The sequence below is a fragment of the Delphinus delphis genome, chromosome 2, assembly GCF_949987515.2.
Source record: "Delphinus delphis chromosome 2, mDelDel1.2, whole genome shotgun sequence".
NCBI classification, from domain to species: Eukaryota; Metazoa; Chordata; class Mammalia; order Artiodactyla; family Delphinidae; genus Delphinus; species Delphinus delphis.
Window position 1 is genome coordinate 134,533,078 of NC_082684.1, and position 23,416 is coordinate 134,556,493.

The 23,416-nt window shown below is 54.9% G+C and overlaps 1 protein-coding gene across 1 annotated transcript in view; it reads right to left on the reverse strand.

The window, feature by feature from the left end:
• The window catches only part of CORO2B (coronin 2B), a 139,252-nt gene extending 117,535 nt beyond the window's left edge, over positions 1-21,717 (reverse strand). Inside the window, exon 1 of the mRNA XM_060005705.1 lies at positions 21,414-21,717. Coding sequence (XP_059861688.1) covers positions 21,414-21,428 — 15 coding nt within the window. The 5' untranslated portion in view covers positions 21,429-21,717. The remainder of the gene's footprint in view (positions 1-21,413) is intronic.
• Positions 21,718-23,416: the final 1,699 nt, after the last annotated feature.

A 23,416-nucleotide genomic window follows, 5' to 3' on the forward strand; every position in this document is an offset into this window, starting at 1 on the left:
CCCCACCGCCGCATTCATCACTTCATCCTCAGGACCATCTAAAAGGCAGCAGCACACAGGCAGAGCTCAGGGGATGCCGGCTGAATGAAGGGGTCCAGTGAGAGGCGGGCCCCTCAACACCTCAGTGCCCACCCTCTGCCCAGTCATGGAGGCCATGGGCTGTAACTCACCCATTCCTACATCTCCAGGGCCTGGCACAGGGACTGGCACCCAGCAGATGCTCAAGAAATGTTTGCTGCACTAAGGGGAGTGGATACGCAGGAGAAAGGAGAAAACTCAGCTTTCTGGATAGATCTTCAGACCTCTACTCTGTCAGCTGTTCACACACCCACACACCTGCATACCATGCCATCCTCCTCAATGGAGACCCACCCACGTCACAAGTGCCACTGGGAGGTGTCCTGTCCCTTTTAATTAAAACTCAAGACAGGTGGCCTCCTCCCTACTCATTCCTCTCTCTCCAGGTCATTTCTGAAGACTGAGAATCAGCAGGACAGCTGAGAAGGAGTTGTGGATGCGGAGAAATCGCTGGGTTTGCATCTCTGCCTTCCAACCCTCCTCCCACATTACACAGTCTTCCTGTAGGTGACCAGGCCCAGGGGCAGTAGGGCCAGGGGCCTGGAGGTCTTGCAACCAGGAGGCTGGGGGCTGGGGCCAGGGCTGTCCCTGGCTTACTGTTTTTATTTCCTCAAGTCTCCTTTTCTTTTCCACTCCTTCACCAAAGGCCCAGTTTTAGGGGATCCCCTTCCTCCTCAGGTGGGGAAGGCAAAGTGCCTGGTGCAGGTCCATCACCCGCAGTCATGGAGGCAGGAAGGTCTCTGAAGGTCCTGGGAGCCACATCAAAAGAGACGCTCCTGGGCCTGGTCCCTGGGGTGGGACTGAGGGTAGAGAGAGGCTGCTAGCAAATTCCCCTTTCTCCTTCAGGCTGAGCTTCCTCCGAAGACGAAGGTGAGGGGTGACTGTGTTGGAGGAGCTTGTCACCTGGCGGGAAGCAAACCTGGTATGTACTTGCCTAAGTCCACTTCTGGGCAGACTGTGATGAAAAACATCCCGGATGCACAAGCCAAGCAGAGAGGCACAACAGGGCTGGGAGAGAGGCAAACGTTCCAGGAAGGCCTCTTGGAGGGGACTGCAACTTCCACATTTTAGCAAGATTTGGAAAACAGACAGCACTCAAACCACTGGAATTGTGTGTGTGTGTCTGTGTGTGTATTTCAGATGAAGGGGTGTGTGTGTTCTTTGTGGAGGAAGGGAAACCCCCTGACCAGCAATGAGGCTGTGGAATCTTCTCTGAGTGTCTTTTATCCCCGCAGCACTGGCAGGAATAGTGGACTACACCACAGGGGCCTGGGTGGCTGCTGCAGAGGCTGTTTCCATCACCTCTCCCCAGCCCAGGGCCTCTACTCTCCCTGCCAAGCAACAGGGATAGTAGCAATCCATACAGAGGAGTGGGTGGGGGACCCGTGAGCCAGTCTCCAAGGACGCAGTTCATTAGGACGCATCCTCTGTTGCCATGGAGATTCCCGGCCCACAGAGCCTGGCTAATAGTTCCTAAATTCACTCAGGCCTCGAGCACAATTAGACAAGATGAATTTTCGAGTTGGAGCATAATGAGACCCGGACGTCCGGAAAGCATATGGCAGCCTCCCAGGGGACGGCAGAGCCCCGGGAGAGCACACTGCTGCCACAAGTTCACCAGGCCACCACCTCTCTTGGGCGGGAGGTCTGGGAGGCACTGGGGAGCACTTCCCCTCCTTTAGAATTCTTCAGCAGCACAGCCTCTGTCTGAGCAGTGCTGGGGGAACGGGAGAAAGGAAAAATAAGCTCTCCATATCTGTCCCAGGCTCTTCTAGGGAGAGGGCTGGGAGCCTTTTTCCTGCATCCTCTGATAAATTTGCCAACAAATGCATCTCACATGGCTGAAGCTATGCTTCGCGCACAGAGTAGATCCTCCTATCCATGCAAAAACACAAATATGTCATTCAAAAATTTCTACTTGAACATACACAGGGCCAGACACAAGAAACACGCCATGCGGTTTGCAGCATCGCACGCTCCTTCCCACTCAGGGCATGGGGCTTGCCCTCTGGCAGGGGAGACAGGGCATGTTCAACTAGAACCATCTCAACATGGCAGTGACATGAGAAGGATGGAGTTAGGAGTGAGGAGAGATCAGAGAAGGCTCCGTGGAGGAGGTGGCATTTTGGCTGGGCCTTGCAAGCAGGGATCAAGAGACCTTTTGAGCAGAGAGGGAGCAGAAAAGCACAAGTTGAGTTTGGGGGCAGCCAGCGGACCAGTGTGGCTGGAGGGCAGGGTCTGGGCAGGGGCCAAGGAGGTAAATGGTGGCTCTAGAGGGAAGGCATTGAATGCTCAGCTAAGTAGCCCAGGCAGGGGGAAGCCAAAGAATACTGCTACCCAGGTGGGCAATGGAGTCCAGGCTGATAAGACCCCAACTCCACGCTCCCCTAATCCAGGGCATTCCCAAGCCCAGTTTGGGCCTGAACCCAGGACAGGCTCCCAGTGCGGCAGCCCCAGCTCCCATCCCCACCAGCTTCCCTCAATCAGTGTCACCCTTCCAGGCCTCCAGGAGCTCCGGTCAGAATCGAAACTCTCCTCTGACAGGCTCCTGCACAAAGCCCCCAGTGTTCTAAACACAGACCAGCCTCTTGGTGCCCAGTACAGAGAGGGTCAGGGAGAGGGGAGAGTTAAGGTTTGCTGTAGGATTAAAAGTAGGGAGGAAGGAGTTGGGGAGAGAAGACAGCAGCAAAGAGGGGCAACTTGGGCCTGGCGGGCTCTGGGGAGGAACGCTTACCAGGGACTTGCCTCTCTAGGGCACCAAGCTCCTCCTGGCTTCTTGAAGGTCCATGCTTTCTTAGAAGGCAGGCCTACTCTCTTGAGAAAACTGGATTACCATCTTTGGATCAATTTTTTCTCCCAGGAGTTTGCTACTAGCAAAAATCACTGACCCCGCATGATAGAGAAGCAGAGATGGCAAAACCTCCTGTTTGTTCTCTCTCATTTTCTCCTCCTCCCATCCCCACCCCCAATCTCTCTCTGGCCAGGAACCCAGCTCAGTTCCCCGGAAACCAGGATACCCCAATTTTCCAGCCGGCTGCTGCCCCTCTTCTCCTGGGGTTGCCTACAGAGCCTGAGGCACTGAGCTGCAGCCTCTGTGGGATCTGATTTTCCAAATCCAAAAACGCTCTCAGAGCCAAGTCTGTGGAACAAGGGAGGTGGTCTGGTTTGAGGGGGGCTGGATCTGGGACACAGAACTGCTGACCAGAGAAGACTCCTCCTGGGTTTCCCGGGAGCCCCTGGACCCCCACTGACTTCTACCTCTCAGGCACCTCCACAGGTTCATCAACCTCCAAAACATGACCCCGAGTCCTGTTTCCTCTCCAGCCCTCACTGTTCCTTTCGGCCAGCTCAGGCCTTGTGCTTGGACTATCACAGTGGCCCCCAACAGGTCTGCTGCCCTTGAGCCCACCAAGCGCAATGGGTCTAACTGTGCGGTCCCCCAGCAGAGGAACAGGGACAGAGCGAGAGCCCAGACGGAATGTTGGCCCGTGCCCACTCTCTGCCCTGGTTCACCTCAGTAACTCTGGCGAAGCCTCTGTGTTCCACAGCAACGGAAGGGCTTTTTGTGTTTTGTTTTTTGTTTTTTTTTTAATGGGAGGGAAACAATTTAGGGAGAAGCCATTGGTTAAAGGAAACGCTTTTGAGGCACTAATGAGCCAGGCAGTTAAGGGCATGGGCCCTGGAGTGCATCAAGGATGGGACAGAACCTTGGCTCCATCTCGGTTTACCAGTTGTGTGACCGTGGACATGTTACTTAACTCCTTCGAGCCTCAGTATCCTCATCCACAAAATGGACATAACAGTAGCACCTTCCCTCTCCCGTCCCTGCGGCTCACAGGCTGTTGAAAGGATGATAGTAAGATGCGTGTAAAACAGCACAGTCCCTGGAACATGGTCAGCACTAAGTAAACATTTATCATTAGTATTTTGTTACTGGTGAGTTCCAGTCCTACAGCGCCGCCCTCCTTGCCGCTCAAACCCAGGCCAGCCCAGAACAGATGTGCTCAGCAGCCAGCAAAGCGGCAGCACCGCTTCCCTCCGTCGTTTCTCCTTGACCCAGGAAGGCTGGGCCTCTTAATTGCTCTTTGGTTTTACTCAATTTGAAACGAGCAGGACACCAGTTCCCCACAGGGAAAAAATAAATATACTAATGAGGCTAGAGACGACGGAGGCTGGCAGGGGAGGGCAGCCCCTGAGGACTTCTGCCGGCCCTGCAGAAGGGTGCGGCCCAGCGTTGAGCATCCTCAAGAGGGGAGGAGGGATGGGAGGCTCTGGCTGTGCTGCACAGGCCCCAGATCAGGGCCAGGCTGGCTCAGGTAACCCACAGAACGGGGTGTGGGAAGCCCACTGCGGGGATGCCCACGGATTCACGATCCAGCTCTTCTCCGGGGAGCTCCGGGACCACCCTGGCTGTCATCTTCCTCTCCTCCTATTCAGTCACCAAGGCCTGGAGAGTCCTCTTCCCGGGCCCACTGTCTCGGCCCTGGTTCAGACACTCACCGGCTCCCAGCCTCCAGCCTGTCCCTCTCCTGCCCGTCCTCCCCTGAGGGGTCACTCTCGCTTAGTCAGTTGACAAACATGAGCGAGCAGGAAGCCCGTGCCAGCCTGGGGGAGGCAGGAGGACTCTGAGGGACCCAGGCCCAGGTTCCCCCTCCTTTCTGACCTCTCCCCTCGTGCTCCCCCAGACAAAAGCCTCACAGCTGTGCCCTGAGTGGGAGGCAGCCCCCTCCTCGGAGCCTGGGAGCTCTCTGTTCTCTCAGCCAGAAAGATCTTCCCAGATTCCACGTGCCTCCTCCCTCCCCTCGTTCCACCCTGGGCCCCTGGCATCCCCTTTTCAGAGCTGCTCTGTCTAAAGCAGCCCCTCCCATCACTCTGCCCTCTGACCCCACTGCATTTTTCTTCAGAGCATTTACCACCACCTGATACCTAGTGTTTATGTATTTGTGTTCTGTCCTGTCTCCCCACCCTCCAGGGCCAGTCCCCTGAGGGCAGGGACTTTTTCTGTTTCGTTCACCTGTGTGGATATGTCCCATCATCTAGAACGGTGGCTGGCACAGTACGTGCTTAATGATGTTTATTGTCGTGGAATCTAATGACTGGATCACATCCATTTCCCACGTTCAACGCATGCGTAGCTCACCCTGGCCTCCACCTTTACCTCCCCTCTGGCTACTCCCTGAGTGCACTCCCCACCTTCCCAGCTCCTGACCCTCTATGCTCAGACCTCCCCGGACAACCTGGAAGCTCCAGAACATTTCAGGAGTGACCCTGCCCTTGTCTTTACTCATCTGTGCCTTCCCTCCTCCACCCTTTCCCAAATCCTACCCACCCTTCAAAGTCAGACTCAAATACCACCTCCCCTTGGAAGCCTTGTCCAGTCTCCCAGGGCACAGAACTGTGGCCTTCAGGACCTGTGTTCAGTGCTACTTCAAACACTCCATCAGTATCTGTGTCTGCCTCCCAGGCAGAATTCAACTTCCTTAAAGGTCAGGGAGATTGGTCTCTTCTGTGTGTCCCCCGAGGCCGCACAGTCCCTGGCATGGAACAGGTGCTTAGTGGATGGTAGTTTGTATTAAGATTCAGATTGTTCTAATGCTAAGACCTGTTATTAACGGTTACCTCTTACAAGGTCCACCACAGGAGACAGAACAGCAAGCCAACCCTGGAGCTGAGAACAGAAGCCCAGCCCCAGGGGCCAAACTGAGGGCAGGGATCCAGGTTCCCTGAGTGTGGACAGCAGATGATCTGAGGTTGGCCATGAGGCTTGGGCGTGGAGCCACAGACTTCCACATCTGAATACAAGGCTGATCCCACTGTCAGGGAGAAGTGCTGCCTGCCAACTCCCAAGGGATGGAAACCGACACCCCCGTCCCCCTCCTGGGAGGAAATCCGGCCAGCATTCTCAGGGACATGGGACAGCAGGGCTCAGCTGAAGGAGGAAGGAGGGAAGGGGCCACAGGGTGGGCCTGGGTCGCAGAGCACCCCCTCCGGCTTGACCCCACACGCCACAGCTGAGGCTGCCAGTGGCACTGGCCACTCAATCCTTCTCCTGGTCAGTTCTCTGGCCTTGAACACTGCATGGCTAGGACTTTTGCCTGGTACAATGCTCCCTACATCCCTTCCTACCCCTTCACTGCTTCAGAGCAAACCCACTCCACAGCTCATCTGACTCTCCAAACACTATCAAGGGGCAAACAGAACTGGACTGATACCCCAGAGAGGTTAAGCAACTTGCCCAAGGTCACAGAGCATGTTAGAAACAAAGCCCAGAATAGAAACTAGGCTGAGATTTCAATTGTCATTTGGAGTCACCAGGAAAGCATGTGCTGAAAGGCTTTCCTGGGGCTGGAGGCAGGAGGTTGAGAGGGCTTTGTCGCCTCCAGAAATCCTACTCCCCTTTATTCTGCAAGTACACAGGCTCTGTCTGGCTTCAAACCCAAAGAAATCTCTGCTCACTGGCTCTCAGACTCAGGAAGCAGCCCATTCCCTGTGGCTTCTTTCCTGGAAGATGCATTCAATAAACAGAGCTCCTTTCTCATCTTCCTGCATAAATATTTCAGGAGACTAAGAAACAAACAGATCTGTGTTTGATCTGCTGGCCACTCAGAAAGGAGGGCTCCTCTATCCCAGGCAGGACCCCCGCCCCCTCCCCAGGCACTGCAGCGTCCACCAGGCCGTGGGAAATAAGAGACGGCAGACAGAGCCACTTTCCTACAGCAGCTCCTCACCTGGGTTGGGGAACCTGGTGGGAGCAGGAGAGCAGAGTCCAGTTTTACCAGAAGGGCCCCTCCCCTCACCACTTGCCATTCCTAGAAATGGAGAACATGGTCTGCCAAGAGTCTGTTGTTCTTGGGGACACTTCAGTCGCTGCGGCCCAAGAGCACACGGCAGGGGACAGGGGGTTCCGCACAGACAGGCACCGCCTACGGGGAAGGGGGCGCAGAGCCTCCCAGAACAGGTGGACCACAGTCTGGCTGGAGACCTCGGCAACTTATCGGGCCAGTTCCCCCAAGCCTCCTCAAACAATCCTCTTATTTATCCATTCAAACGCTCATGGAGCACATTATTCTTGGACCCGGAACATTCAGCGGCTCCCCACTGCAGACAGGACTCTGACTTCTCAGACTGTCACCTCCTGGGCTTCCCAACCTTGCCCCACCCCAGCCTCCCAACCACATCTCTCCCTGCCCAAGTCATACTCCGCACTCCAGTTAGCCTGGTTCCTCCCTTTCCCCCTCGAGTCTTTCCCTCTCCTAAATGCTGTTCTATCTTTGCCTTTTCTCCTATCTTTCTTTTCTCTTGCCCTTCTCAGGATGGTGCATGCGCCACCTCCTCCAGGAAGCCTTCCTTGACCACCCCACCCCACAGTGATCCTGCCTCTCCCCTGAGCTCCTTCATGGTTCGCTGCCACCACTGCCTCCCCGGGGACTGCTCCTGTGACACTCTCATGTGTGAGGGCTTATCGTTCCAACTGAGTTACAAGCATCTAGAGAGCCAGGCTCTAGCTCTTGTTTCAGCCGAGTGTCTGAGGATGAGGGCTGCGTCTGGACTGGGCTGCTCCAGAAAGAAACTCAGCTCTGAGGAAATTTTGATGCCCAGGCCCTACCTCCCAGAGATTCTGATTCTGTTGTTCCGGGAGGTGGGGGTGGGTGCAGGGAGGACCAACTACATAATCTGCAGGGCCGCTTGATCAAAATTTATGAAGAATTTCAGGACAGTGTCAGCAGAGTACTAAACCAAGCATCGCACAGGTCACACACCTGTGACACTGACCCTGAGCACAAGCATATAAACCTCCCCAGGTGGTCTGCAGCCAGCATTAGAATCACCGCTAATGGCAGCGAGGAGCCACTAAAGATTCTGCACCTCTGAGCTCCCAAAACAGTGCACGCATCTGCGTCTCCTTCACCTCTGCAAGCCTGGGCTGCCTGGGGCACAAGCAAATATTTGTAGAGTGAATGAATACGTGAATGGATGGAGAGATATGGAGCTGGAACCAGAAAGCTGAGAAGAATCTTTTTTCCATTAAAAATGTATTCAATTATTAATAGATAAATAGAATAATTATTCCTTTATATAAAACCAAACATTAATGTTTTAATATTCCTATATTAAAATAGATCCAACATGCCTAGAGAGCACAAGTCTTAAGTGTTCAGCTTGCAAAATTTTTACACAGGTACACATTCACCTAACCACCATCATTCCAGAAGGGTCTCTCGTGCGCTATCCCAGTGAATACTACACCCCCAACCCCCAACCAGGTCACCACTGAAAACTGGAAAGAATTTTCATCGAAGAAAGACTCTGGCTGAAGGGGGCAGAATCAGCACAGGGGAGGGTGTATTAAAGAGATGTGGAAGAGGCTGGCTCATAAAATTCCCTTCTTGTGTGTGGAGGGCTGACGTTTACTCCAAATGGGAGGGGGTAGGCACAAAGGTTCAGACAGGCTGAGCGACTCAAAGCTCAAAGGCGCAGGGCAAGCCAGGGGCAGAGCTGGGACTCGAACTCCGGTCCTCAACCTCCAAGTTTCATAAACCCTCAGCAGTTTGGAGTGAACGTGTGTGTGTGTGTGTGTGTGTGTGTGTGCGCGCGCGCGCGTGTGCTGGAGGACGCAGCTCAGAAGGAGACTCTGGCTGTAGGGTCTGGGAGAGCTGGGGGAGGGTAGCTGGGCAGCAACAGGGCATAAGCACATCTGTAAGCTCACTCCTGCACCCAGCCTCGAACCAGGTGATACTATCCTAAGCTAGTTGGGAAAACTGAGTCCCAACCAGAGGGGATCAACCCAAGATCACACAGCCACACGGTATCAGAGCTGGAGTTTAAGCAGGGGGCTCCAAAATCCCATTCCAGGAGTCTTCTCACCAGGCCATAAGCAAGGCTTCCTAGAAGGAGACTTAGGGCCTCTCTGCCCCCTCCCCACACCCTGTCTTCTCAAGCCCAGATTCAACCTTTCTGGCAGCCCGAGGCAGATGAGAAAGGCCAGTACCATGCAGTGGTCCCAGCCAGGGGTATCTCCTTGGGGGAGAGAGGGGCACGTGCTGTGCTCACCCAGGCATGGGAAGATGCCAGCAGGAAATCTAGGCTGGGGGCCCGGAACCCGCACTCCTACCTCATGATACGTGGGCTTTGTCAATGTCCACTCGCCGCTCTGCCTCCAGGGCAACATGGGTTGGGGTGGACCATCTAAAGTGCAAGTCAGGGCTTCCCTGGTGGTGCAGTGGTTAAGAATCTGCCTGCCAAAGGAGGGGACACAGGTTCGAGCCCTGGTCCGGGAAGATCCCACATGCCACGGAGCAACTAAGCCCGTGCGCCACAACTACTGAGCCTGTGCTCTAGAGCCCATCAGCCACAACTACTGAGCCCGTGTGCCACAACTACTGAAGCTCATGCGCCTAGAGCCCGTGCTCCTCAACAAGAGAAGCCACCGCACCGCAACAAAGAGTACCCCTGCTTGCCACAACTAGAGAAAGCCCGCGTGCAGCAACGAAGACCCAGTGTAGACAAAAATAAATAAATAAATTTATTAAAAAATAAAGTACAAGTCGGACCACATCACTCTTCTGCTTAAAACCCCTTGGGGGCTCCTGGCACCACCAGGGGTGAAGTTCACGCTCATTGGTTGGGCAGCCCTGGCTCCCCAGCTCCTGCCTGCCTCCCAGCCTGTTCGTCACTTGCCGTCCTACCCTTTCCACCCAGCAACATCCAACTCGCCTCTCTCCTGGAATAAGCCAGACCTGCGCCCCCCTCCATGCCTTTGTTTATGCCAGCCCTCTACCTGGAATGCCTTCCCCTCCCTTCATCCACCTCTGCCTACTCATCCTTGACGGCTGACATGAGATCTCTTCCTCCAGAAAGCGTCCTGGGCCCGCCACCCTGTCCCCATGGCTTCAGAGTTCTGTGCTCACATCTCCACTCCCCCGCTCACTGGCCTCCCTTCCCCACATCCCCGCGGCCGTGTGTCCTTCTGAGCCACCATCTCCTCCACGAGACTGCGCTCCCCCAAGGAGGGGGCAGCCTGGGTTCATCCCTGCATGCTCAGTGCCACGTGCTTTGGGCCTGGCACACAAGTGCTCAGCAAAAGTTTTCTGAATGAATCTAAGGCCTCATTTGATTTTCATGAGGGTGAGGGGTGGGGAGGGTGGTCGGTGGTCAGGGAGCAGGGCGGCCAGGGTGCAGAGGTGCGCAGAACAAGGCTGGTCATCCTCTCCACGTCTGTTCCCTGGGCAAAACAGCTCTCCCCTCCTGTCTCACCTTCCCCCTCAGGAGCCTCTCCTGAGTCTCATTGCTTAGGGTCTTGCTATCAGCAAGCTAAGGCATCATCCCTCCCAGGGGAATTTATATTTTAATAACATCTAGAAGGCCCCAAGGAACTGAATTCTATAGTGGCTTCTGGGAGGGTATTCTTTAAAAAGCAACCACACAGCAAGATCAGCCGTCCACTGCCAGGCCAGCGCGCTGCTAAGTTTCTGCATGTCCGTGGGGCTATGTAATCAGACGTACCAGGCTCAGGTCCCAGCTCATCCTTCCCCACTGTGTGTGCCAGGGTGGGTGCTGCCCTCTCGGAGGCTCAGTCTCCCCACCTGTAAGGTGGGAATGACAGCAGAGTGCGGGGGACCGTGCGATAATGGATGTGCACTGGCCGGTGGCGGGGGCAGGTTCAGCAGAGCAGTGTGATTCCTGCTGCTTTTCTAAAGCAAAGGCCCACAGAGCTTGCAGCTCCCACGGCCACCCCCCAGCACCCGGGCCCCCCCGGGGCCTGCAGAGGCGAGGCTTTGTTTGTGGCTCCTGAGCCCCCCTCTCCTTCCCTCCGCCCACTCTCCCTTCCTCCCTCCCTCCATCCCTCCAAGCCAGAGTTCCAGGGAAAACTTTGTCTGGAGACTTCTCAAGCCAGTGATAAGGCCTGGCCAGAGGAAAGCTCTTAGCAACCCAGACTCCCAACCCGGAGGCCCTTCTAATGGTTTCAGAGAAACAAAGGAGGGAAAGATTGCCTGCAGCTCTGCGTGCCAGGTGGGCCGGCTTCCAGGAGGGAGAGTGAGGTTCACGGGCCGCCTGTGGAGGCCAAGGTGGCGGCCTGGCATGTAGGACACATGGGCCACCAGATCTGGGTAATCACAGCCCCACGGCCGAGCAGAAAGAGCCTCAGAAGTTGTTCCTTCTGCCTTTGCCATGGCCTGACCAGGCCCTGGGGCAGGCTGCTCCTGGCTGGTCACTTGGGGAGCCAGTCCTCTTCGTTTGGGTGCCCACTGCCAGCTAGACTGAGTTCTGAAAGTCTACTTTCTGGAACTTTCTCCCACCCCCACTTCTGAATCAGTCCTTGGCCTGATTTCTAGTAGAAGCCTAGAGAAACCCACTAAACTGAAGTTCATCCAACCCAAACCTGCCACTAGGCAGGAGGCAGCCCCAGTTCCTGCTCAGCCACTGGCGCCCCTTTGAGTAAACCTTCTGTGGCCTCAGTTTTCTCCTCTGCAAAATGAGGGAGCCCATTACATCTCTTTAGAGTCCCTTCCAGTTCTAGCAGTCTGTAGATCTCTAGGAGTAAGGACTTAGCCCAAGCAGCAACATCCAGGGAATGGTCTAGGCTTGTTTCAAATCCTGCCCAATCTCGCCCCTTTACACCAGGTACCCCATGGTCTATATCACACCTTTTCTACCGTGCACAGCCCTTTGATGAACACTGTGAAAGGTACTAAAAAGAATCAGATGTAATCTCTGGCCTCAGCAAGCTCGTAATTAAGGAGTCAAGGTTCACGTTCATAAAGCAATCAACAAACAACATAACACCTTGGGCTTTTATTTGTATCTGGTGTAGTGGAGACTGGGTGCTACAGGAGTTCTCGGGACAGAGAAATTAACACAGATGCAGACCCTGAAAAGGCCAGTTTAACAGGACAACTCAGGCCCTGAAATAGCCTCAGTGCATAACAGCTTGAGTTTGTCCTCAGATATCATAATGATTAACGCAGGAAGGTAGACCCCTGGGCTTTAGAGGACAGATGTGTGATAATAAAAAGTTATCAGATGGCTGCTCAGGTGCACAGAAATCCCCTTTCCCAGAATTCCAAATTTCCCAGAATCCCAAATTTCCCCATGCATTCCTGCAAACTGATCCTTCACCCGGAGGTCGGCAGGGCAGGCAGAAACAGCATTATCTTTAGGAAGTTAAACAAAAAACCTCAAGAATTAAATCGTTTTGTCCCCATCCACCAACACCTTTCTTTTCATCAGCTGTTCCGTGTCTTAGAAATTCCGCCAGATCCCAGATCATAAAGCTGTTAGTTCTGAAATCACACTTAAGGTGTTTAAACGGTTCGCTGTAAATGCTTCAAGCTACTGGAGCATATTCCTTTCCATAAACCTAAAGGAAAAGCAAGTCTGAGCCCCAAAGGCATAAGGACGCGTCTGGAGCAAAGGTCAAGGTCCCTTGCCACGGGGGACAGGATGGGATTTCTCTGCCCAGAGACCCAGGCAGGACTGTGCTCTGGGACCCATCCTCCCCAGCCTCCCACAGGGAGCTGGGGCTTGCAGGGAGCCAGGATGATACACATCAAGGTTCGGATGCTTTATTTGGCTCACTTTTCAAATGAAAGCAGGACGCCCAATTTTTACTGCCAGATTATTTATCCCAAGCATATTAAAACAGCCAAAATAGAATAGGAAGAGAGAAAAACAACTTTTTATCTGCACCCAACTAGCCTGACGGAGCAGAAAACAGATAGAGGCTGTTTGGAAGAGATGAACTCCTCTTTTTCATACCAACAGAGTATGAATCAATTCTGAAGTCAGGACTACAGCGCAGGAAAAGTGGGTTAGCTATTGGATGGAACTGCCAAACTCTGAAGGCCGTGAAACGCTGGTGATGGGAGGGGGCGGGAGGGAGCGCGAATTAGACATGACAATAACCATCCCCTTCCATGACATCTACGACTGCCTTACTTACACATTACAGCACCCTAGTAAGGTTGAGTCCTAACTCCATTTTCAAAGATGAGAAAACAGAGGCTCAGAGATGTTGAGGGACTAGCCCAGGGTCACAAGGTAAGAAAAAGTGGCAAGAGCAAGGCTTGGATCTTCCGCCTCCGGGCCCCCTGCTCTGGTCCCATGTTTTGGGGTCATTCCAGCCTGATGGAATGGCAAGCCAGAAGGCCCGGGAGGTGGGCTCAGGCCCTCCCCAGCTTTGAGACCCTAGTAAGTTACCTCCCTGCCCTCTCTGGGCCTGTTTCTGCTACTATGGAAATGGGAACAGTAATAGCACAGACCTCAGAGGTAATCAGGAAGATTAAAAGAGTAAATACATATGAAACACTTTTTATGTGCTTGGCATAAACTAAGCACCCTCGAAGGGTTAGCTACGTTTGTTGTTGTGTTTATTTCACCGTCAGCTCCTTGAAAGCAGGGACTTAACACCTGGTGAAAGGCTCCAAACAGCCTACTAAGAAGTTAGTATTTATTACGATTAGGAGTCATTCTCATATTCCTAGAAAGCGTGGAGTTCACGAAGGCAGAGGGCTGGACCAGACGACCTCAGACGGCTCTACAGTTAAGCCCTGAGCGTGGGGGCTTCTTCCCAGGGATTGGCGTGAGCACCACCCAGAATGAGCCTCCCCACATTCCCATCTGCGGGCAGCCAGAGCCTCCCACAGTGTCACCATCTGTCTCACTCAGGGGCCAGTAAATTTAAGCCTGTGAAAAATGTCACCTTCTCTGAGCTCGGGCAGGGCAGACACCAAAATGCAGACACCCAACAGAATTCCAACATTAAAAATTCTGCATCTGTCCCTATGGTTTTACTGTAAAGACCAAGGCCCAATCCAGATAAGCAGAAAGGTTTAAAAAAACAAAATCAGTCATAATTGGGTCCAGTAAAAATGGAAGGTAGAAATTTTCCTGCCAGAGCAAAGTTTCCTTTTGGGGAAAAAAAAAAAAAAAAAAGACCCCTCCCCAGAGCTGCCTGCGAGCCAGGAGGGCCCCTGCCCTCCCTTACGCAGCCCGGGGAGGCCCTGGGAGGGCAGCAGAAGGCTGGGCAACGGCATGTAGCACTTTCACACCCCTCAGGTCAGTTTAAGAAGTGGCCCAGTGACAAGCCATCTTCCAGCTGCGGGGAGGAGGAAGGAAAGAGTGCCAGAGTCAGGAGGCCCAGGTCTGGACCCATCTCTGTTCTGCCTCACTGGGCGAGCTCTTGCAGCTTCCTTGGCCTCTCTGTGCCTGATTCCTCATCTGTAAAGTGGAAATAACAGTAATCTACGCCATAAAGTCTCTTTGATGATGAAATGAGCCAATACCTGGGCTTAGCCCTCACCAATGCCTGGCATGCAGGAAGTGATCCTGGAGAGTTGTTTTTGACTCCAGACGTCTGCTCATTCTGCCCTGTTCCCTCTGCCTGTTATCCTCTCCTCAGCTCCCCCCATTTCACCTGCCATCTCCTACTCTTCCTTCGTGATTCAGCTAACAGTCACTTCTGAGCCCCCTGATTAGGTCAGGCCCCCTGCTATTATTCCCAGAGGTCCCTGTACTGCTCATTTCATAACCCCCAGGACACTCACTGTCAGCATTTGTTTAATTTTCTGTCTTCCCGGTGTTAATAGCTAACGCTAACTGCCAGGCGTGTGGTAAGTGCTTCACACAGATCAGCTCATTTAATCTTTACAATCATCCTTTTAAGTACTACTATTATCAATCCCAATTAAAGGATGGGGAAACAGATGTTCAGAGAGGTTAGGCAACCTGCCCAAGAACACACTGCAAGTAAATGATACAGTGCCATCTGTCTGACTCAAAAGCTGGCCTTCTTAGGCACCCCCTGGGAATCAAGGGCCATCTCAAGAGAAGGCTGCTTCTCGTAAGGGCTGCAGGCCTGGTCCACAGACCTGCGTTCCCTGGACAAAGCTAGCTTCACGGGAATGAGGAAGGCCCTGCCTCTGCCCCACCTTGTTCTGCTGCTGTGCTGGCCGCCCTACCTATAAGCAGCCTTATCTAATGCCGGATACCACGTGCAGGATGTCTTCCTTACCCAGCACCATTCCCCCAGTCATTCACATTGTTCCCAGCTCCAGCAAAGGCCACAGGAAAGTCTAAGGATGATGCACCCACGAGTGTCACCCTCAAGGCGAGCACACCTCCATGGCAGGGCCACAGACACACAGACAGGAGCCCTACGCTTTGGGGGTAGGGGCTGCAGAATATGACAGAGCTCCAGCAGGAGAGGCCTGGAGGTCAGAGGAATGTGTGCTCTGGAGTCAGACAGCCCAGGTATAGATCCCTGCTCCCCCACCCGCTAAACCTGCAACCTTGAGCAATTCACCTACTCTCACTGAGCCTCAGTTTCCTCCTCTGGAAAATGGGATCATCCAATAATAGAATCACTCTCATGGTGAACAGAGTAAATGCAATCATGCCCGCCCAATGCCTGCTTAATAACTGTTATTCTCATCTTCACAGGATGTGGACCATTACGTGATCAGATTGAGAAGGTTCTGGCTCAAAGTCAGAAGGTCTGGGTGTGCAGCCCGGCTCTGACCCACATTAGCTCTGTGACTAGGGTGTGGTCATCCCTCTACTCAGAGACTCTGTTTATTCATCTGTAAATAGGGGGAACCCTCCCCACCATGGGACGGGCGTAGGGATTCACTGCAGTAACCCATGTGTGTGTTCTGTAAACAGGACAGTCGTGAGCAAACCTGGGCGCCTCCCATCGCTGTGTTAATTAATTGGAAGGAGGGTGCCAGCCAGAAACCAATTACCAAGTCCCTCCAGGGGCCTCTGCGGGGGTGGGGGTGGCAGGGGGGGAGGGAGAGAGGAAGGGTGAGTGGCAGTTCCACCCCCAATCCCCCCCCTCACCTCCCACCCTACTTGTGCCTCCTTCGCAGCTGGTCCCACACTCCAGGCCCACAAAGGAGAGGCTCATTCTAAACAGCTTCTTTTCATGTGGAAGCCACCGGATTTGCATCTGTCCTTCCCTGGCAGGGCCTGCTCCCAGCCAGCTGCTCCGAGCTTCCCAGGCTGCAGGCGGCTCGGGGCTGGGGCCTGAACCTGCGGGGTACAGGGGCAGGGAAAGGAAGGGAACAGAACGAGCTGATCAGAAGAGGGAAGGAGAGGGGGCTGGGCACAGAGGGAATTTGCACATTCCCTCATCTCCTGGACACCAGACAAATTCTGTGGCCAGCTATCCAAATCAGAATCTGGGCTGCCCCGGTGCCAGGAGCCGGCGGCAGCTGAGGCCATGTCTGCTCCAGGCTGGCCAACCCGGGAGAGAAGTGGAAAAACTCACTCCATCGCTGAGCTGCCAGGGTCTGATGCTGCCAGGCCATTGGTCCAGCCAGTGTCCATACACTCAAACTGGCCGAGCCCATGTCTGTGCTGACTCCACAGGCTTGGCTGGCTGTGGGGTGATTCTGGGGCCCTGGGGAGCCTCACAACCCTTCCCAGATGCCTCTAGGCGCTGCCATAGATGCCAAGGTGGCAACACCCCCAGCCGAGAGAACACAGGGCCTCCGGGCACACTGAGGAAGGGAGTAACTCGCCAGGGCTTTTCTGGAGAGTGAGGGAGAGACAGCAGAGAAGGAAAGGGCCTGTATTTACGAAGCACTTACAGCATGCAGCCAAGACCAGCCTCTCCCAGCTTGTGTCCACTGGACCTTGACACTCCTAACCCAGGACGCTGAGATACCTCCTTCCACATCCATCTCCTCAAAGGGCCTGGACAGCAGGGGCTGTGGCTATGCACTCTGTGACCCTAATGCCTAACACAGGGCCTGGCCCAGAGGGGGAGCTCAGAGGGTGCTGGCTGAACGAATGAGTGAATGTTAGCTAGATACCTTCTGCGTGAGGATGCCAGCGATCTGGAAAAAGCCCCGCGAGGAAGGAGGAGGTATGGTGAGTGCATGGAGTGTACAGGAGGCAGAATCCCCACACTACCCCTACGTGTCTGGGAGCTGGGTCTGTGCTGGTACCTCTCAGCCTTTCAACTGAGGTTCTCTCATCTCTTCTCGCAGTAAGAGCCAGAGAGGAAAATGGTGCTGGGAAGTGGGATATCTGGGGGTCCAGGTATACTAGGTAGACTGCATCTGGGTCCATGAGTTGAAGCAGAAGGGCTTGTAACCCCCTTCCCTATCCTGACCCTGGGCTCCCTCACACCCAGACCCAAAAAAGGGAGAGGGAAACCCAGACACTAGCAGTCCAGGCTGGGGCGATGCAGGGGGGCAAAAACACCTGCCCCTGCTCCGGCTTCCTGAAGTCCCCCCTCACCGGGCAGCCAGGAGGAAAGAGCACTGATCAGGAGTCAGGAGGACCCAGGTTCCAGCCCCTCCAGCCTCAAACTTGCTTGAGCGGCTTTAGGCAAATCACAGTTCTGTTCCCTGAGCCTAAGTTCTCTCATTTGTCAGGGGAGAGAACTGGATGATTAAACTGCTTGAACATTCTGTTCTCCTATAAGCCGCTCCACAGGGGCCCTAGAGACATGTGATCTTTGCCAAACAATTAACTGTTATTAGCTACCTGGGCAGGACAACACCGTCCTATCACATTCAGCAGGAGCCAGGGGCTCCCACCAGCGAGCTGAGCTCTGCTGGAACAGGGGCAGGAGAGGAAGGCTGACCTGCAGAAAGAAGGGCCAGGGCGCGGCTGACAATACTGCTTGTGGACCTGGAATCGACTGCTTAGAGGGGGATGCTGGCATCCAGTGTCCTCTCTTTGCCCACATTCCTTCTCCTAAGTCCTTCCTAGGTGCAGCAGGCATTCCTGCTGCCCAGGGTACTTTGTTCTTGGTCCCCTGGCCCCCTGAGCTAGCCTGGGGAACTTGGAAAGCACTGAGCTCAGCAGCACCTAACTTACAAGGCACACCTGGGAACAAGGCTACCCAGTCACTAGAAGCCACCACCTTGCTTACCTAGAAGCCACATCTCTGGTCACATCACAGACAAAAGCCAAGAAATCACTCCAAAGGACCCCTGAGCAGCGAAAAGGAGGTGGTAAGGCCTACGTTACAGCTCACAGGCTTTTCTTATAGCCTATTGACTAGTACTCTACACACATTTCTAATATAGTTTGTTCTGTTTTTCCAGGTGAGTGCAATTTAGAAACAGATATTTAGACACAGAAAAGCACTGCTAAGTGCTAAGTCAGGTATATGACTGAAATGGAATAGAGACAGAAAAATTATAAGAATCAGGCACAAGGATTTGAAGAATAAAATCATCTGGAATAAAATCATCTTGTTACTGGGAGGGCCGCCTTCACTCCCTCACCCTTGACTTGCCCTATGGAAGGACACTGGACCAAAACTGGGAGGAGGCTGGGCCTTGACCTCCTGTGGATATCTGCAGGCTGGGAAGCTGCATCTGGTCCTTCCCTCTCCTCTCTAGTTTTTCTTCCTTTCTTCTCCTCCTCATTATATAAAGAAACTAAGGCAGCTTACTAAAATATACACAATAAAATAGAGTTTAAAACATCATAACCAGGAAAAATGTCATCAGGCTAGAAGGTCACGATTCAAAATCTGCATGGCTCCGAGTCTCTAGTGTGTTAGGGCAGGAGCCCCTCCAGAAAACCCCCAGGTTTTACATGCAGCCTCACCAGCTGTACCCCACAATGAAGGGGGCTAGTTGTATGTATGAGAGGGAGGGTGGCAAACGGAAAACAGAGCCCCTCTGCCCCAAGGAAGTGCTACTGAGGATCCAGCAACTGACCATCTGGTTTCCTCTTCTCCACTTCCCAGGCTCTCTGAGCTAACAAGATTGTCTCCTACAATACAATCCACACCTAACCCTGGCCCTGAGGATCTGCCCTGCGGGGCGTCTGACACAAAGGCTCAAAGCAAGGGTCCAAGGGGCAGGAAGCTGGGGCTTGCCCAAAACGGGTGACTCTGCCTAGAGGCAGCAAGAGCCAGGGCCTCACCCTCTAATCCATTCCCTCCCCAGCCTACCACCCCACTAAGCAGTGATCCCACCTCCCAGACTCCTGTTAGGGTTCTTGTAACCAGACCAACTCCAGAGAAAAAAGAGCTTCCTGGTCTCCATCAGAGCTGACTTCCTTGCCAGAGTTGAAGCTGTCCCAAAGCCCCGCAGAAGGTGGAACCAATTCCCGCATTTCACAGATGGGAAAACAGAGGCCTAGAGATGGAAGTGACTGGTCCAAGGTCACACGGCCTGTTAGTGGCTGATTTAGGACTACAGGCAAGGCCTTCAGACTCCCAGAGCACTATGGTTTCTTCTCAAACTCAGAGAGGAGCCTTTACCAGCAGGCTTTTAGGCTTTTAGGCCTGCCCCCAGGCCCCTCCCCTGTAGCCCTCTTGCTCCTCCAGCCCTCCCCACTAGTCTGTGAAGGGCTGGCAAAGGAAGAGAAGACAGGGTTAAGGTGGGGGTTTTATTTAATCCTCTGAGCTGGCTTAAACTGATACCACATTGGTTAGAACAGGAAGAGAGAGACAGAGGGATTTGGTGGGGGATGGGGTGGAAGGGGGTGCATTAGTGAATAATCACTGGATACCAAGAGGCCAGGCCTGCCAATAGGTTTAACAGACAGGTACTCACCTTCATGGACTCCCCACCCCAGGGCCCAGGCCTCCAAGCAGTGCCCCTCTACCACTGGAATCACCCAGTCTCCAAGGTGCAGGGCAATGGAACGATCACAGGCCATAGTTCAGGATAGGCCTGAGGGCAAACCCCAGCTCTGCCACTTACTCACTGTGTGACCTCAGGCAAGTTACTTTACCTCTCTGAGCCTCAGCTTCTTCCTCTGTTAAAGGGGCCTGAACACACCTTCCTTGCAGGCCTCCTGGGAAGGAAGGCTGCCTGAGCTCACATACTTAAAGAGACACAGGGGAGGCATCTAGTCAAATCTCGGTGCTGTTATTACAAACCTCACATCCTTTCTCTCTCATCCAGGCCCATCCATTACTCTTCTACTCCAACCTGCTTACGTCTTTGACATTAATAACCTTAATGACAATAATCCTTCCCAGACAAACAGCATTTGTATCATTTCAAATCACTAAGCATCCTGCACCCTGTGGGTCACAGCAGCCCTGCCAGTAGTAGCCAGAGCTAAGGTAGCCCCTCAGCCCCCAAGTGCATCTTCCCACAATGTTTCCAAGTCCTGATTTCGGAATTGAGCCCAAAGACCCTGAATGAACACTCTGTCTTATGGCAGATCTCAGGGGGGCATGGGTAGCCCCTGGCGTATCAGATGGAGCCAGAATCACCTCTCCCATCACTTCCATGGTTGACCCGCCATCCGGCCCACTGCTCTGACCACAAACAAGCTGCCCTTCCCACTTTGGCCTCCACCTCTCCAATTATGAGAGCCAGCGGGGCAGCTGGTGGAGTCTGGCCTTGGGTACATGGCTCCACAAACCCAAGGCCAAGCCCAGGCTGTGATCTCCTTACCCTGACACAGCTGTCTGAAAAGTGTCACAATCACACCCTTGATTTTATTGGCTCTTCAACTGCCCGTCGCCACCCCCAGGGTCCATATTATCATCCTGATCCTCACATTCCACAGGAGGAAACTGAGGGCCAAAGCAGAAGGGCCCAGCCAAGGTCACCCAGGGGATTTGGGATAGTGATGGAGAGTGAACTCGGGTCTCCTAAACCCTGGACACTTTCCACTATCCAGGTCTGCTTCCCACTTAACTCTTTCTTCCCCACAGCAGGGAAGCTCCCAGTCTCTCCAGTAAACCTGGGCACCTATGACAAGGTCCAAGAACTCTCCTCCAACATGGGAGCTGCCACTGTGCGCTGCTGCCTTCCTCGCCACAGTCCCTCCCCATATCTTCCAGCCGGCCACGGCAGAACCTTTCCCATGCCGGGTAGCAACTCCCAGGACTGGGGAGAACCTTCTCCACAGGCTGCCTGTGGAGTGGGGCCAGAGTTCCTGGGATGGGCGGCAGAAGCCGGCAGGTGGGGTGGGCTTTCACCTCGGCGGGCCTCCTCAGGGCGGCAAGCCCATTCCCACACCCACTGCCCAGCTCCAGTCCCTGCCAGCGACGCTCCCTGCGGCCCGCACCAACGGGGATCCCACGGAGCTGCCCCACACTGCTCTCCAGGGGTTAAAAATGCAGCATCCTAAACAAGGGTTAAAAATGCAGTCCTGGGGTTGAGCCGGTGCGAGGGATCCGGTCCAAACCAAGGCGGCTGCCAAAGCGGCATCCTCCCCCTTCCCTCCGCGGTCCTCGGGGGGCCGGAGCGACTCGGGCGACTGGGGGAACAAGAGAAGCGCACGCAGCACCTTCCCGACACCAGTGCCCCCTCCCCACGCCCACACCCCCGCGCTCCCCGCAACCCAGGCCTGGAGCTGCAAGCGCCTGCTGGTGCCGGGCGCGGCGGGCGAGGGACGCTTACCTTTGTGACAGTCATGCAGAAACTCCGGGGCGGTGCGGGGGCGCGGGCGCGGCGTGCGGGGGCGGCGGCCGGGGTCGGCGGCGGGCCCCGGGAGGCGGCGGGAAGGGGGTCCGGCGCGGCTCGAGCGCTTCCCGCGCCCCGCGGGAGGCTCAGCCGAGCCTGGGGGCAGCACTTCGGGCGGGCAGCGCGCAGGGACCGCTCGTCGGCGCTCGCCCGCCGCTCGTCGCTGATGTCAGCCCCGAATGTGCATTTATAATAGATGAGCCTCCTTCGCCGCAGGAAGGCGAGGCAGGAAGAAAGGGAGCGAGGGAGAGGGCCCGGGCTGGGGGGCGGGGGGAGGAAGAGGGGCCGGGAACTCGCTACAAAGGAGGAGGCGGAAGGAGAAGGAGGAGGAAGCGCACGCCCGCCCGCCGCCGTGCCCCGCGCCTCGGGGCTCGGTCGCGGGCCGCCGGGCACCGCTGCTGGCGAAGCCGGGGGCCGGCGCCCAGGCCCGCGGCCTTAACCCCTTCAGGCCCACGGCCGCCACGCGGCTGGGCAAGGCTGGGTCCTGGCACCTGCTGGGTGGGGGGTGGGCAGCGACCCGGGCTCTCGGTGCCCTGTTGGCCCCGGGACGCTGGTGAAGTCACACCCTAGACGGCCGAGGCGCCTCTTGGGCTGAGAAGAGCGCCGGGCTCGCCCCCTGGAGGTTCGCAAAGTCGGCCAGGAGTGCCGCGCTGCTGGCGGCGAGGGGCGTGGCACCGCCCGCGCGGAGCTCGGCCCGCACCCCTGCCTCGCGCAGACCTCGACCCGAGGGGCGTGGGATGGGAGGCGCCAGCCCTGGTCCGAGTCTCATTCCCGCAGCGAGGCGGTGGCCCAGAGGGGTTCGTAGCCAGTTTTACAGAGGAGGAAACTGAGGGGCAGGGTGGAAAGTGACTTGGACAACGGCACGCAGCCAGGCGGGCGTTTCTCCAGGAGCCCGCTCTTTCCTTGTCGCCGCAAGCTCTGTACCGAACCTCCTGTGATAAAAGCTACGTTCTGGAGAGAGGACGGACCCTGCCCCAAGTGTGTCTGTACGACCCCTGGGTGCGGCGCGGCTTTGGGGGAACACAGGTGCGTCCTCTGTGGCGAACTAATCCTGACCTGGGTCACACCATATCCTGGAAATGCTTCAGGGACTTGAGGGACAATCACCTGAAAGTGTCCCCGCAAGTCTTCCGAAACCAGTCCTCCAGCTGAGTACCTGAGCAGAACCGGTTTCGGCTGATCCTGAACCGCTGAGACTGAGGAGGGGCGGGGTTAGCGGAGATGGAGGCGGAGGGATCGGCTACGCATCACAATCTCCTTCCACGCCCGGAAGTGCTGGATTCCTGCTGCTGATGATCATGCAATTCAATTAACTAGACGACGTGGTCGCTGTGGTGCGCACACCTGATCTGTGGAAGGTGCCGGAAGAACAGAGAGCAGATCGGATGGCTGCCTTCAAGGAGCCCACTGTTTAGAGCAACAATAATAAAGTAATCCGCAGCTGTAGAGCTCTTTGTGGATCATCATGCTACTTTTATTTACATTTTCTCCTGTAATCCTAAATTAGTGCAACAGTATGAGGAAGGAATTACCATTCTCAGTTTGCTGATGAGTGAACAGACAAAGAGAGGGGCGAGGACCTCCCCCAGATGATACAGTGACAGACCCAAGACTTGAACAGGGTCTTTTTCAGTCAAGCACAGCACTGTGCTTTGGATCTGTGAATTCCAGGACCACTCACACCTGCTGCCTTATTTGAGCTTCACACTTGTCTTGGGAGGTGGATGGACAGCTAGTGGTCCTGTTTTCACCCATGAGGAGCTTGAATGACTTACTCGATCTCTTGGGTAGCAGATGTTGTCGCAAGCCTCAGGCATCTCCTTTGTGCGGACCCTTCCTAGTTGTGTTCCCATGTTGGACCTCATGCTTTTGACCACATTGCTCACCTGCCAGGAATGCCCTCCTTATTATTCTGCACTGATCCAAACCCTCCCGGCCTC